The sequence below is a fragment of the Gallinula chloropus genome, assembly GCF_964237585.1.
Source record: "Gallinula chloropus genome assembly, chromosome: 1".
Lineage (NCBI taxonomy): Eukaryota > Metazoa > Chordata > Aves > Gruiformes > Rallidae > Gallinula > Gallinula chloropus.
The window spans coordinates 113,014,433-113,029,944 of record NC_140085.1 but is presented as its reverse complement, the minus strand read 5'-3'; the positions used below and the strand labels follow the sequence as shown (position 1 = coordinate 113,029,944).

General features: G+C 41.9%; 1 protein-coding gene across 2 annotated transcripts in view; it reads left to right on the top strand.

Moving 5' to 3' along the window:
• Window positions 1-14,938, top strand: part of GRIK1 (glutamate ionotropic receptor kainate type subunit 1) — a gene marked incomplete at its 5' end in the record, with an annotated part of 174,974 nt that extends 160,036 nt beyond the window's left edge. For both annotated transcript variants that reach the window (XM_084261976.1, XM_084261975.1), the window contains 2 exons: window positions 3,324-3,574; window positions 14,538-14,938. In XM_084261976.1, the coding sequence (XP_084118102.1) occupies window positions 3,324-3,574; window positions 14,538-14,693 (407 nt within the window). In that variant the 3' untranslated portion in view covers window positions 14,694-14,938. The remainder of the gene's footprint in view (window positions 1-3,323; window positions 3,575-14,537) is intronic.
• Window positions 14,939-15,512: the final 574 nt, after the last annotated feature.

The window sequence follows — 15,512 nt, the reverse complement described above, 5'->3', positions numbered from 1 at the left end:
AAAATGACACAAAGGCTAAAATCCTAAATAAAGACCAATGTATGGCATTGCAGTTATAAAGCTGACACACTTTAAACCAAGAACAATGAAGGAATAATTGGAACAGATGGTAATCCTCAGAGTGAGTGCATCCATTGGAAATACAGCTGTGCAATATATTTATAAGATGTTTCTTGTATGATAAATATGCTTTTATTTTTTTCTTAAGGCAAACCAGCAAAATTTAGGGGAAGAGATATCTCCACACATTGTGGAATAATTCAGTTCCATCATCATCTTAAATTTTTAAGAGATTGAGTTCATAAACGAGTTAAGCCATGGAGATTCTTCCATTATTCCAGTGGACTCCAAAAGCTCTGTTATTTTTCTCATACCATTCAAGACTATTGATTGTAGAAGCTGTATGGTGTTAAAAAAAAAAAGGAAAAAGACTTGCCTGTGACCCTTAACATCAAAGTTTCAGCAAGTTTTAACTGGTCTGCATTTGTTCCTTCAGGGGAATGCACAGCCACACGTCTGGGGCTTGCAGCAGCAAAAGTATGGCTTACACTCCAAAATTTCCAGTGAATGAGCTGAATACCATCACCATTTGGCTCCCAAAGAAACAGGGAGGAGAGTTTTGAAAGTTCTATAAACCCAAGAAATGTACTATTTTATTTATCAAAGGAACTTTTGCAAGTAAAAAACCCTGCAGATACAGGGTCTCTTCCTCATCCTTTGTGCTGATTTCGGCATATCGGCAAACAACTCCGTCTATGTTTATTACGGAGTGGATAGGTCATGAAGAGGATTACTCAAGAAAAATCTGCAGCAATGGTTGGTGGTGAAATTAATGCACACTGGTACTGCTATAGCAAAAGCATCTCTAAGCAAAACCTGTGCAAAGTGTCACCCTGGGAGGAATCCAGTTGAAGAAAGCAACATTATTATAGGTGTCAAGACAGGTATTAATTCCAGTATCACTGCCAGTGCTGATGCTAGTAATTCTAATGCTGAAGCTATTACCAGTTACTTAGGAGGCTGCTAAGAAAGTAGATAGATGCATTTCTTGGCCTGAGAGGTAGGTTGTTAATAGCTCAGAGGCCATAAATGGCACACTGAATATTCAAAGAGGCATTGAGATGGATTTGTGTGCAGCTTTAGTGCTCACCAGTAAAACGTCACCAATCTAACACTCCAGGCACACTTGACAAGCTTTAAAAGCACACATAGAGATATAAATCTACCTGTTACCCTCAAGATGAATTGCGATAATCCCACTGGCAACACAAACATCGCAAGAAAGAGTGAACGTCCCCACAAATCCTGCGCCGTGACTCAGGCTGCTTCACTTTACCTAACAGCTACGTCCTTTCAGACAAGGGAAAATAGATGAGTCCTACAATCTAACAGACTCCAGCTATCAGGGCGATGAACCTCTCCTGAGGTAGAAGCACTTCTGCTCTTTCTTCCAAGAGGCATTGCTGTTTTCAGTGGTAATAATTCACTTCTCTGTGTAAAGTCAGTTCGGAAGGTGTTTCTGGTTTTCTTCTGTCGTGCTTATTTTGGGATCTTTAATAGCGTGCGTAGAAATCAACTATTCTTACAGCAGATGTATTTTGCTTTCAAAGCTGGCTACCTCAAGCAGTGGCTGCCGATTGCTGGCTTCCCAGATGGACTTTGTATAATCTGACACATGTCTCTTGGCATCTGTGGTCACAGCATGTCCTAGCGCTGGCAGTAAGATACGCTGAGAAATAGCTGAGTGTTGGCGCAACAAATGAAGAACTGCAATGTTTTTCATGCTGGTTTTCCACAGACAATGCTGCGGGCTAAAGGCAATAGAAAGCAGAGCAGGGGACGTGTATTCATGGTATGATTATTTTTAATAATGTCCTGCACAGCACTACAAGAAAGAAAACTGTGAGGCCAAATTTCCAAGGCTGTTCAGATGCATAAAGACACAGAAGTTGTACCTGGTGAGGTTTCCTTAAGCATCTCTAAGTTCTGGCTCACCTTCTGCCTTCAAGTTTATTTGCCTTCATCAGCTTGGGAAATATAACTGCCTTAATTTGCAGCAAAACATGACTTTTGGTGAAATTGCAGCTTAAGAAAATAGTCTCAATGTGCTAAAGGATAGGAAAGAATGGATGGTAGTTAGCTACATGGACAAAGAACTAGCAACATTGACTGCATCACAGCCCAGTCTGAACGCTTCCAGCCATCTGAAGCCCAACACAGCCAGATTTGGGGGCATCTATATGCCTTCAGAGCCAAACAGCCTTTCTTGTATTCCTCTCCTGCTTGCCATCACAAAATCCTCACCCCATAAAGACAAGTCTCTCTCACAGTGCCAAAACCAACTTCTGCTTGTCTATTATAATTAACAACAGAGTCGCTGCTATTACTGTTGATAACTTCAGTTTCTGGCAGCATGGGAAAAATTAATTGGTAGCATTTTCCTTTACCTAGGCACAGCTCCAGAAGTGGGCTGAGGGGTAAGTCTCTCCCTTGTCCCCCTTTAGGGCTACCGACTTGTGCTTTGACAGCAGCACAAGTTGGCTGAAGGGACTTATGGGCAGCAGAGATTTTGGAAGGTGGAAAGTCAGAGCTGAGTCCATGAGAGGCAAACCCTAATAGATTGAACCAACCCAACGTGACCCTGCTATTTGCCAGATAGTGTATGGGCCCATTAATGCCGCTGAGCCTGAAGACACATCATTTAGCAAGCTGGTGGCCTGAAAATAAAAAGCATGGAAATAGTTGCTATTTTCAGCTTGCAGTGCCAATACTGTTGCAAGTCACGGAAAAGGTGTCTGGGCCATCTTGTGTTCTTATAAGCTCTAAGGCAGCTGAGGCAGAGTTGTGGGCTTCTGCAGGTATAAATGAGAAGAAAAAGCATTTGACGGACTGTGGGCTTAGTCAGCTCCTCATTTTACATGCAGTAGGAAAAATAAGCAGATGTTGAAGTAAATAGAGGAGATGCAAAGTGGAAAGTCTCAAAGGACGCTCAAAGCAATATTCAAACATGATATGGAGGAATTACTTAGCAAGAAAACCCACTGCCAAGACTTAAATAAACCTCAGTAGGAGACCCTAGAAATTGTAATGAATTCTCAAACAAATAACTGCACCAAAGGAGCCTTCTGCTTTCCAGTCCCCAGGGCAGACACCAATGGATAGTCCCCTTCCCTCTTCCAGCCGAGGAGAAACCAAGACTTTCCAGACAGAATCATCGGTCTTGTGAGTGAGGAGCACTCTTGCTTCAGAGGGCGGCAGCTGGCTCCCTCTCTGCCTTCATTTTGCTGCAGCCAGCACTGACGGGTCTTGCTCTCACCTTGCAGGGTCTCCTTACAGAGACAAGATCACCATCGCCATCCTCCAGCTCCAGGAGGAGGGGAAGCTGCACATGATGAAGGAAAAGTGGTGGCGAGGCAACGGCTGCCCCGAGGAAGACAGCAAGGAAGCCAGCGCTCTCGGGGTGGAGAACATTGGGGGCATCTTCATAGTGCTCGCTGCAGGGCTTGTACTTTCAGTGTTTGTAGCCATTGGTGAATTTATATATAAATCAAGGAAAAACAGTGATATTGAGCAGGTGAGTCATCTATTTCCAGCTTGCTTGTGTTTCTGGAAGGCTGAGGTTTGTGGACGTGGAGGTGACTGCATTATAAGTCTCTATGCTGGAGCGCAGATTTTGTATTGCTGAACTCTCACCGTGTGTTTCTGGCGCTAAGGACAAATAATTTATTAATAAGAACAGGGAAGTACCTCACCCACAGTCCAATTAGTGCTGTTTAGTATGGCAGTGCAGAACAAGAGCAATTAATTTCTCAAACAGCTTCTGCTTGATCTTTAAGACTTCAAGTATAAATTACTTTGGAAAGGGATAAAACACAACTGGATTTTTAAATATTTTTTTTTTTAATGGCATTAGCATCAGCCCTTTGAGTAACAACACGAACGTACTTCCAAATCCCCAAGTGTAATTTTTCTCTTGCTCTAGGAAGCATTTTGTTCACAGCTAAGGGTTTGCATGCTGCTGAAGCATGTACTTCAAAGCAGAGAGACCTACTGAAAGGTGATGGATGCCACAGTAAAGTAAGATTATGGAGCCAAAGAAATTCTGGTTATGGCTCCAGTGAAGCGTAATGAGCAATTTAAAAGGGCAGAGGGAAAACAAAGAAAATGCTGTGTATAAATCACGCCTTGGGTTTTACAACAGTTTGTGAGATAAAATCAATCATTAAAATAGACCATAAACACCCGTTTACCAAACCACCAGTCGCTGCAGAAGAAACAAGGCAGGAGCAGTGACTTGGAGTCTGCTCTTGCAGCTGTTTCACAGCTTTCTCACTCTGGCTGGCTTGCCTGGTGATGGTTTGGTTCTGCCCTCCTAGAGCCTGATGTGACCCTATTGGACTCAAATGCTATAGCTGTCCTGGTCTTCATCTGGACTCATTGGAGGGAAAAGGGTCACACTGCACTGCAGGATCAGTTGCCCCTGACACAATCACCAAGAGATGGGTTCATATCACCTACCTTCAGCCTTCTAGTCATGAGGCATCTACTTCAGATACAGTTGTTTTAGCTTGCTTTGCACTTTCAGGTGGGAAAGGCACAAGCTTTTCCGTGGGAGATAGATCCTGTTCATCCCAGGTTTAGTCAGGCAAAGCCAGACTGTCAAGAAGTGACTGTCAAGAAAAATAACCTTAATGGTTATTTATATATCAAGGACCAGTAGGAGGAGAAGGAGAACATTTTGAAACTGGTACCAGAGGTGCAGTTTACAGTGCCTACACCAGGGGTGCTGGAACATGAGAGGGAACAACAGCAAAGTAAAAAAAAAGCAGTCAGGGCTGAGGGCCTGGAGAAGACAACATGTGATTTTGGACAGGACAATTCACTGTAAACTGAGGCTACCGACCTGCTGTTCAGACAGCTGGAAGGAAGTGAGCTGAATCCTACCATGCATCTTCATTTCCCGGACAGCACTTGGTGTTATTTTGGGTCTGTGACACTTAATGGCAACATCAGTGGACTTGGTGGCCCTCACCGTGTCCTGCAGCTCCTGACTGTGCAGACCTCTCCACCTGTGCCTGAGCTAGTCCTCATTAAAGGCAGCGTCACTGTCTATGAACAACAGATGCAGCTCACGAGGAGAAATTTTGCAGGTCTTGTCCCTGGCTTGGAATAAGTTGGAGATAAATGATGAATGTATTTTGCACACATTGTAGCTATCTGATCAGTACTTTAACCCTGTAGAACAGTTTTAACACATAATGTATAAAGAATGCATCAATACCTTTGTTTCGTTCACGCTTCAGGAGATCTTTCATTCAAATTTGTTGCAGCCAGTCAGAATGTTTAGTGTAAATGCTAATATGGTGAAGAAAATTACGGAAACTCTTTAGGAGCCTGGGAAAGGCAATGCGTTCCTGAAGTCATAATTAAAGTAGACAACACGAGGGAGTGTTAATTTACTTAGATGCATGTTGGGTGGATAACAAAGCATTCAGGGATACATATATATACACACACACACACCATTTATGAAACTCTGCTACTGATCACAGCAGTGTGTTGCTTATTATAGGCAGTCTCTTAATAATTCAAATATTTAAATAAGTTAATGTGGCAACATCATACTTCTTTTCTAGAAGTGATTTTACAGAAAGCAGAATGCCAGCGATTCCAGTGTTACTTTCTGATTTCTCTGTTTGCTTTATTTTTATTCTGTCAAAATAAGAAGCTTAGCTGGAAAATGCCATACAGTGTATATTATCACTAAGCTAATCCAAAACATGAGTGGAATACTATGACTTCTTTGTTTCCGTAAATAGAATCTCTTTTGATTTAAATACCTTTTGAATTTCATTCTCATGTTTGTTTTTAATTTTACTTCTTTCATTTATTTATTTTCTCCATTTTTCTTTTCTTGCATGCAAGGCCTTTTGTTTCTTTTACGGACTACAGTGTAAGCAAACCCATCCGTCCAACTCCACCTCTGGCACCACCTTATCTACGGAGTTAGACTGTGGCAAGTTAATCCGAGAGGAGCGAGGGATTCGAGCACAGCCCTCGATTCACACTGTGTAGTCAGGAAAGAAAAAAAAGGTGTGTCTGATGGGAAGGATTAAACTTGAACAGTGCACGTAATTGCAAAGGTTGCACTCTCCGACACTTAGGTAATGACTTCAAAGTGCCTCTTGCTTCAGCAGGAGATAAGCTTATCTAACGCAAATTGTCCTGGAAATTCCGGCAGTTTAAATGCATATCCCAGAAAATAATTACACCCACAGAGAAGAGTGAGTGCAATAGACTGTAGTAGATGCTAAGAATTATCACAGTCTCTATGTACAGTTGTCATCTTGTTATTTCATGGGGTAATTCAGCTTTTTCAGGTAAGAAAAATTATTTACCTCCTTTTCATCTCCTACCAAACCTGAGTAAACCTATGGCAGTCTCATTACTAAAAGCGTGGAGACATATATTGCTTGGTCTTTGCCGAAGCAGTGAGCAAGTGGGCCAGGCAGCTCTTTATAAACCTCAGAAAACAACCTGCAGGGCTCTATTAACTTTCTGAACCCCTGTTATAAGCAGCCAGAGATTTTTAGCTGGCATATCTTATTCCCAGTGTCAATATTTAATGCATTTTAATTCATCCATTTAAAATTCATTAGCCAAAGCCTCCAAGTAACTATCATAGCACAAAATCATATCTATCAGCTAAATTTTATGCCATGTAACCATTAACATTTAAGAACATATTCAGCAAAAGCACCCTCAGGCACCCCTGCTATGTACCTTTCACAGGAGCCGGTGACTTGGCTCGAGCAATTCATGGTGTTCGCTCTTGCAAGGCTTTGTAACATAGAAAACTCCTCTACAGCAAAATCCTGACATCAGTTAATATCTAACAGTAAAGCCTGGGCATTTCTTTACACATTGAAACGCACAAGGAAGCCTTTGCATAGGAGGTTGTGTACTGGATGCTTTTTATACCCTGGAAGGGTAACAGTTTCATTTCATCTAGTCCTCAGCTAGTCTGGGGACTGACAGGGCAGGAGGCAACCAGTCTGGATCTGTTCCTACCACCAAAAAACATGCTACAACAATTTGAGATATTCAAAATGCATAGAAATGCCAGCCCGTAGGACATCACGATCCATGGTAAACCACCATGTTTTCAAAACCTGATTACCTTTTATCCATATTTCATTATATCCCAGCTTACCACCAGCTTCTCCAATTCATTTGCCAACCCCTCACACCTACTTTATGTTTCCTTGCCCACTGCAGTTCCTCCTCATCAAACAAGTTAATGATCTGTTTTATTGAGGGGCCATTTTTGGACTCTACTGCAATTAGAAAACTTATTCGAGTGGATGCCTTCACACTCAATCACCCAAGTGCTGCAGCGAAGCTCTGCTCTCTCTTTAATTGTTTCTCTTGTTCCTCACTCCTGAGAAAAGCCAGAGCACAGTCACCTGTGTTTTCCTTCTAGTCATGTTACAATTTTTGGTCAGTGTTAGTTATAATGCAGAAGGTTGAAGTACTTTTTGTGACGAAGATGTACTGCTCATAGCCAGGCTATTCCAGTTCGTGTCTGCCAGTGCTCATGCCTGTATGCGAGCGCTTACGGTCTGCCTCAGACGCTGCAAGAAATTCTCTTGCTCAAAATGGCATTTTAACTTATTTGAAAAGGGCCTTGAAAGCTTTGGTTCTTCATAAAATAAGGCTTCTTACCAAAAAAGACCTGAATGAGACCTTCTGCATCCCTAATTTAAGAAAGCGCTTGTTTTGGTTGTGGTTTGTCAATAGAAGAGACTTTAAACTAACTAAATTCGACTTCTCTCGAGTCTCAGAGGAGAAGGAAAATTCCTAATGTGCTTATCTCCATCACTGTTTTAAGCAAAAAATTCTCTGTGTTTCAGCTTCGACCAGTTTTCTAATGGCTTTTTAGGTGAATGCAGAATCCAGAAAGTCTCTGCCACTTTTTAAGGAGAAGTGTTCATATCTGTCAAGGAAACAGTCTTGTAGTTAGTAACAGTGATCATTACCCTGTGCCTGGCTGTCCCCATGGCCAGCCTCACAGACTTCGCTTGCCTCTGGGAATGACACAGCAGCTCCTCCTTTCCCTGGCAGAGCTTCATGGCTAGCCACACGAGGAGTTATTAAAAAGCCTTCCTTGCTCCTTAGCAGCCGTGCCAGCAGCTGAGGCAGCGATGAGCTGTGGTGCCTCCCGAGTGCTAACAAACCCCAACTCTTGCAAGGTTTGCTGTTGCTCCAGGAAAACGCAGATGCCTCCAGGTTAACAGCAAGGCTTGTGGAAGGCACAGCCCATAGCATCTGCCATGAAGTGCATGGCACCTGGGAGGATGCTTGAAAGCTTTCAAAAAGGGTTAAAAGCATTCAAAGATTTTCTGCTTATCAGCGTCCTAAGCTTCTGTGACCACTATACTTTGAAATCTGGACACAAAGACAGTACTCTGCTCAGAAATACAGAAGGTCACCATTGCATCTTCCTAACTTGCAGCTTTGTAACTGTGCCCAGGGCCCAGCAATCAAGCTGGCCTTTTTCTCAGGTGTGTGCCAGAGCTGTGCTGTCAGCAGAGACAGAAACTCAGCCTGTGATGGAGGACCCACAACACACACCACCAGCTCTGGCACTGTGGTACTACTGAGGCATAGCCAGAGCTGTTCTGGGAGGAAAATGGCAGTAAGCATTCCCCTATGTCATTTTATATGATTTCTTGTTGTGCTGCTGCGTATTATTCAAATTAGTGAGTTTGCAAAAAAATGTGTCGTGTGCTTTGACATGCAGAAGCTACCTATGGCTGAAAGCAAAAGGTCCATGAATGAGTGAGTCCCAACACACTGACAGGTTGATTTGGCTGGGGTGAGTGTGCTTACCCTTATTCAGTGCAAGGTCCTGCCCTCAGCAAACAGTCTGCAGCTCAATTAGGCGAAGGTGCAGGGGGAAGGAGGGAAAAAAGATGAAACGAGAAGAACGAGGAGGACAAAGCCAACATGAGCACCAGAGAGCCAGGGTGAGGGTGGATTAACAATATGGGGCTGCACCATAGAACTGCAGCCAGCACAGCAATAATTCTTCACCAAACTTAATCAATTACACTCTTGAAGTTCTGCCATCGCATCATGCGTTTGTGCCATCTCTCTCAGATCACAGCCTTGATGCTTCACATCTTTAGCTCTTTGGAAACAGAGAAGGGGGAGAAGGAAGAAATCCCTCGTCTCAGTGAGGTTCTTGCAAAACAGAATTTTCTGTTAAGTCGCCAGGTCTGCAAATTCTCCCCCTTCAATAAATATCAGCTTGACTCCCTCCATTTTCAGGCCATAACCCCACCTCCGAACACAGCTGTGGCCATCTATGCCTTCACTGAGCAGTCCCATTTGTGTTTAGATGGTTTAGGAGACCAGAAGGCTTTACTGATATTTTTTCTCAGGAACAGTTTATGTAACTGAAGAATAGTTGAAGTAATCCATGCATTATTGTCATATTGTTTTGACAGTCACTGTTCAACAGGCTCTGACAGTTTAAAAGACTTAATTTGTGATCTCCATGTGCAATTAGCCATCAGTGACAAAATACTCAGATTCTTAATGTACCACAACAGCAGTTTGGTAACTAGGAGAAACTATTTGGGATGTTTTTCCCAAATTCAGTGATTCCTTTGGTGCACTAGTGTCATAGTTTAACCTGAGCCAGTAAGTAGGCACCAGGCAGCCACTTGCTCACCTCCCATCCACCTCAAGGGGATGGGGAGGGGAATAGGAAAAAAGATAAATCATGGGTTGAGATGAAGACAGTTTAATAGGCTAACAAAGGAAGATAATAATAACAATAGTAATAATGATAATACCAATACAAGTGATGCACAAATGCAATTTCTCACCACATGCAGAGAAAAAAAAAACCCAAATCCCAACATCCAGTCTGTTTCTGAGCAGTGATCCCACTTCCCGGCTCATTTCCCCAGTTCTATCCAGAGGATGACACTCGATGTCAGGGAACATCCCTCTGGCCAGGCTGGGCCAGCTGTCCTGGCTGTGCTCTCCCAGCTTCTGGTGCACCTGGCAGGGCGTGAGGAGCTGAAAATCCTTGGCTTGATGTAGGTACTACAGCCACCTCACAGCAGCTAAAAACATCGGTGTGTTATCAATGTTATTCTCAATCTAAATCAAAGACACACCACTACTAGAAAGAAAATGAGCTTTATCTCAGCAGAAACCAGGACAACTAGGCACCAACAAATCGCTTTTCTTTCATCAGAAATAATATGTCCTTGTCCCAGAGAGGGGTCCTTCACAGTGATGAGGGTACTGTAAAAGAAGAATCCTGACTCCTGCACTTCCACCTCTGTGCCTGAGCTTGTCAGGTGTTCTTCCAGAAGAAAATCTGTGCCACATCCTTTGATTTTCATAGGTGTCAGTTCTCAATACAGCTCACTGGGTTTTTTGTGGGTTTGTGGGGTTTTATTTTTTGCTGTTATTTGTTTGCTTTTGCAAAGTGTTATTAAAATGCAATTGAAAAGTCTTATCCCCAGTGGTAGCCCAGCAGCATAAGCAGCAGATGGATAAAGCCTGACTACAGATTCTTCTTTTTTTTTGGTTTTGTTTTGTTTCTACTTTATCTTATTTTTAAAATTCTGAACCTATAATTATCCTAAAGCTTAACCCACTCTTCTGTATGGGAGTGTGAGGAAGGTTTTGGGACCTTCATGACCAAGCTTTTATAGCCTGCTGAAATGACTAAAGGGCAAAGAGAAAAGAGTCTCACATCACAAGGAGAGCAAAATCTATTCTTTTTTTAAAGGATGACATTTCCTTTTAGCCTCACATGCCATGTCCCGCAGCATTTTGACACTGCTAGAATGAGAAAGTCAAGCTGACTAAAAGCAAAATGTTAAACTTATTACTCTGTTGTTAAATGTATTGCTTTGTGCCTACTCTGCTCTCGTTCTCAGCAAGACCTCAAAAGTGGACTTAACAGCATGTGAAAAAAATAGCTTTTTAAAGCAGCCCTTTCAGTCTGGCTATCTGAATATGGGACTAAAAGAACATTACGTTACCCCTCTAAGTGGAATTTTGGTGTCACCATCCTCTATTTAAAAGCTACTGTAATTATGCTGCAGAAGGTGCTTTTCAGAAAGCCATCTTGGGAGTCCCCACTAAAATTGTTTCTTGCTGGTGATTTTCCTGTAAATCTACAGCAGTCTGGCTGAGTTTTTACTTGCTCTGCACCACAGTTTTCAGAGGGGTGTTGAGAAGTTCAGGGCAATTCCAGTTTTCAGACATCTGTTCAGTTTCCCAATTGCATGCACAAACTTGGAGATAAGTAGGATTTTGAGCTATACTTCCTGGGGCTCAAAAGAACATTCATGTGCAACTGTCCTTCTGAACCAGTACCTAAACTGCTGAAAGTTTAAAGCATCATCTCAGATTTCTCTTTTCAGACCATCTGAAGCTCTGTGTGAAGGCAGAGGGGCAGAGAAAACCCTGTGTCTCCCACCTTTGTAATGCTCTTTGTCTCCTCCAACTGGCTTTCTCCAAGGTGAAGTTCAGGATCTCACCACAAAAAAATTGATCTTGTAAGAGTTGTAGGATAAATCCAGGGGCTCAAATCTACATTTAATTCATTGCTTCTGGTTGACAAAACCCCTGCCAATGATAAAATGTTTAAAGTCCCTCAAAACTAGGCATAACATAACTGTAAAACTGCTTTTATGTTTTTACAAAGCCAGGAGCAGGAGCTGCAATGTGTAAGACCTGGAAAACAATCACTGTGAACCCTCCTCCTGTCCCTATCCCAAACCTCTGTCTGTAGGCCGTGTGTTTCCACCTCTCTCTTGGGTAATCAACCCATTGGGCCCTTGCACTGCCAGTATAGGATAAGATATTAGGATAGGATAGGACGTTAGGATAGGACAGGACAGGCTAAAATCTCAATGAGGCTCAAGAGCCCTTTCAGATTTCCAATGGCCTACTTCCATTTTTTGTTGAGTGGGTAAACACCATCATTTTACAGAAAAGGTCATCAAAAACAGTACTGTTTTTCTGTCCAGTTTTAGATGCACTTGCTATCGATAAGCAACTAGGCAAAAGTTTAATTCTGAGAGGCAAGACCAAAATATCAAAGCCATTCCCAGGAATATCTTGAAGTCCTTCTGAAAATATTTATTTTAATGTTCAAAAAAGAACTGGAAGTGGAGGCAGTTGGGTGCTTCACAAGTCGTGTAGTTGAGTATAAACAAACCTCACATACTTAATGTCAGCAATATGTTTTAAATATCTATCTGCAGATGTAAGATGATCTTCACGGGACTATTTTGTTGATACAGAATTGAAGGACATTATGTTAATTGCACGGGCCGAATATGAATCAGTTTGGGAAATTAAAATACAAGCCTATTAACAAGGCAGTAAAGTGCACTATTTCATCTGCAGAAATCATCCCTGCAAGCACATTGCAGAGCCTAATGGCTATTATTAAATACACACACAACACAGGTTAGAAAATAAAAAGAAACCTGATTGGTTGTACAAATGGTTAATATGATCTTTTCCTTCTTTGCCGTGGAGTTCTGGAATCGCTCCGTAATCTAGATTTTGAAAGCTCAATTAAAAATAAGATAGAAGAGAAATTATCCATGCTAAGTCATGGCTAATTTGAGCACAGTTTTTTATTAGTTTGGAAATAATAGGTGCTACCCTCTAAAAAAAGCCTGAAGCAATATAAAAATAGTGTCTGTGTTAGGATGATACCTGCTTCACCTGCTGCTTCCAGAGGGCAGAGGGGTGCAGCAGGCACCTTTGACTCTTAACTCTGGCCAACGCTGGAATTCCAGTATTACAGTGTCAAAGGTGATATTAAAATTATAATTGCACCAGCAAATTCCTGGCTATTACCAGGCAGTAATTTGAAGGAAAAAAAAAAAAAAGCAAAGCAGTGCACTGCCCTGGCATATGTCTATTACATTTTGGGTCTGGAATGAACTAATAGTAGTTTAATTTATACATACTTAAGAATTTCAGATGAGAAAAATTAAGCAGCTGAAAGAAAGAGCATAACTCTGGATCCACAATGCTGGATGTAACTATGGGATCTCAGTGGGCATGCAGCCCGTCCCCACAAGGACATGATGGCGTACCCATGGTGACACACATTTAAGAGACACACACACATATGCTGATGCACTGATGTCTGGAGCTTATTTGCAGGACCAGCGTTGTCCACGTTACACAGTGGGATTTTACTGGAGAGGAAGAAGCACAGCCCCTGGGATTCCCTTCCTGGGGATTTCTTTACCACCTTAAACAAAAGATTTAACCTTGATCCAGGTTACCCTCATACTTTCTTTTACATTCCTCTGGAATAACTGGCTACTAGGAGAGCTTAGCTTTTCTCCTCTTCCACAACATACCTGTTCTTACCTTTTTTATCTCTGTATAACTGAGGCCACTGTTGGGTTGTTACTGGTTAAGAACTGAGCACTGCTTACACTGCACTGGTAGCAGTCTAGAAAAGGATTTGTGTTTGACAGAGGGAGCCCTGCCTGCGTGCTGTGGCTGCCCCTTTAACCTGCGGCTTTAAAGCTGGTCGGTTCCGCAGCTCTAGAAAGGGTTTAGTAGGAAGGATGTATTCAACCTGCTGAAGGTAAGGTGGTTGACGCTTCGTTTCACACTGCTGCCATCACCTCATTTTATATATAAATGACATATTTATATATATTTGCATGGAACTTTATTTTTTTTTTTTTTGCATTGCTAGATACGTCCACTTCAAGCCCTTTTGTGGGTTTTGTGGTGTTACATGTGCTTATTCCAGCTGCAGATTTTAAAGGATGTTTCCATTACCCGAAGTGTCTGTGCTAATGTTGTGGTAGTGGGAAGAAAAAAAGATTTCTGCTTTCTTTCTCAACTATTCAGCTACCTTATTCTTGCAGTAATTTTCTCCTTTCTTCAACACACAGTATTTGAAAAAGATTCTTTCCAAAGAAAGAAGAGGACTGAGGATGGTGCTATATTTTTGAAATGTCTGTTAATTTCTTGAGGGAAAAATAACTAAACTGCAAAGAAAACTTAAAAACCAGTATTCTTTGTTTTTCCTAGTATACCCATTTTTTGTGTGTGTGGCTGAGATAAATGTGAATTTACAAAGAAGATCTTTTTTTCTTTTAAGGTCAGGAGGAAATTTACCTACATAAAAAGGGTAAGTTTTATGATACGAAGCCACCAAAACATCACAAATGTGCCTGTGTAGACTTTCAGAAACATTACTAATCAGCTTTAGCTAAGCCAAAGTTAAATTAAATTCAGTGGAAGCCAAGTTAGGCAAAAAGCGTGGCTTATGCCCACTCACCTGTTGTACCCTGGGGGCTTACTGGAAGCTGGCAGACCTCAGCAGAGCAGCTTTCCAAGCCGGTGAGTAGGAGCCCAGGTCCTCGCTCCTAACAGCCACCGCTTGTGCAAAGGGTTTTGCGGAGCGCTGCTGCCCCCGGCGGGGAGGGCTTAACGCCGTTTCTGTCTTCCACCAGTGTCTTTCTTTCAACGCGATAATGGAGGAGCTTGGAATTTCGCTCAAGCACCAGAAGAAGTTAAAGAAAAGGTCGAGGACGAAGGGGAAATCTTCATTCACAAGTATCCTTACTTGTCACCAGAGGAGGACGCTGCGGAAAGAAACCATAGCGTGAGCTGGGGAGACCCCCTTTGAGGAAAAGTCAGGAACAAAGAAGAAGAGAGAACAAAAACGTTGCTGCCTACAAGTTGATTGTGGTGGGATTTCTGAAAGATAGACATTTACCTTGTTCTTCAGAAATTCTCTGTGGTTTCTCTTTTTAATCTAGAGGTACAGCAGTTTAAATGCTCACATAGACTGATGTACTACTAATCACCTGGGAAGTGTCTCACTCTTTCTTTTGAGATGGATTTGTATGCTCACCTGTTTTGCATCTCTCTTCCCCTCCCCATGCATCGCTGTATGTGCTTTCTAAATAAATAAATAAACAAGAGACAGGGTTCTTTTTTCCAATAATCTGGGAGTGGAATTGGTTTTTTCCTTCTGAATAAATGTTTGCAGTTCTACTGAGCACAGTTGTTTAGAAGCCAGGACCCAAACAACCAAAGTAAAAATTCATACAATTAACTCACAAACAATGACTACAGAAATGTGTTCAATACAAAGGTATCCAACAAGTTAATTTTATTTTCTCTGATACTGTACAGAACACTCTTCGGCTTCTTTTCTGTTGAAAACTTGTTTATCCTTATCTTATCTTTTAAATTTCTTTTAAAATACAATTATTAGGTCGGGCCATGGCTCTGGGAGCTAGATGTTCCAAAAGAAAAAGCAAAATCACAGAATTAATGATGAGTGAAGAGGGGAAGGCAACAGTGACATCGTCACACTGCCATATCCTCCAGCTCCTCATACCAATAAAACAATTCTTGACTTCAAAATGGAAATCCCTTAGAAATTGGAGCCAAGAATATTCAATTTATAACAAATCTTG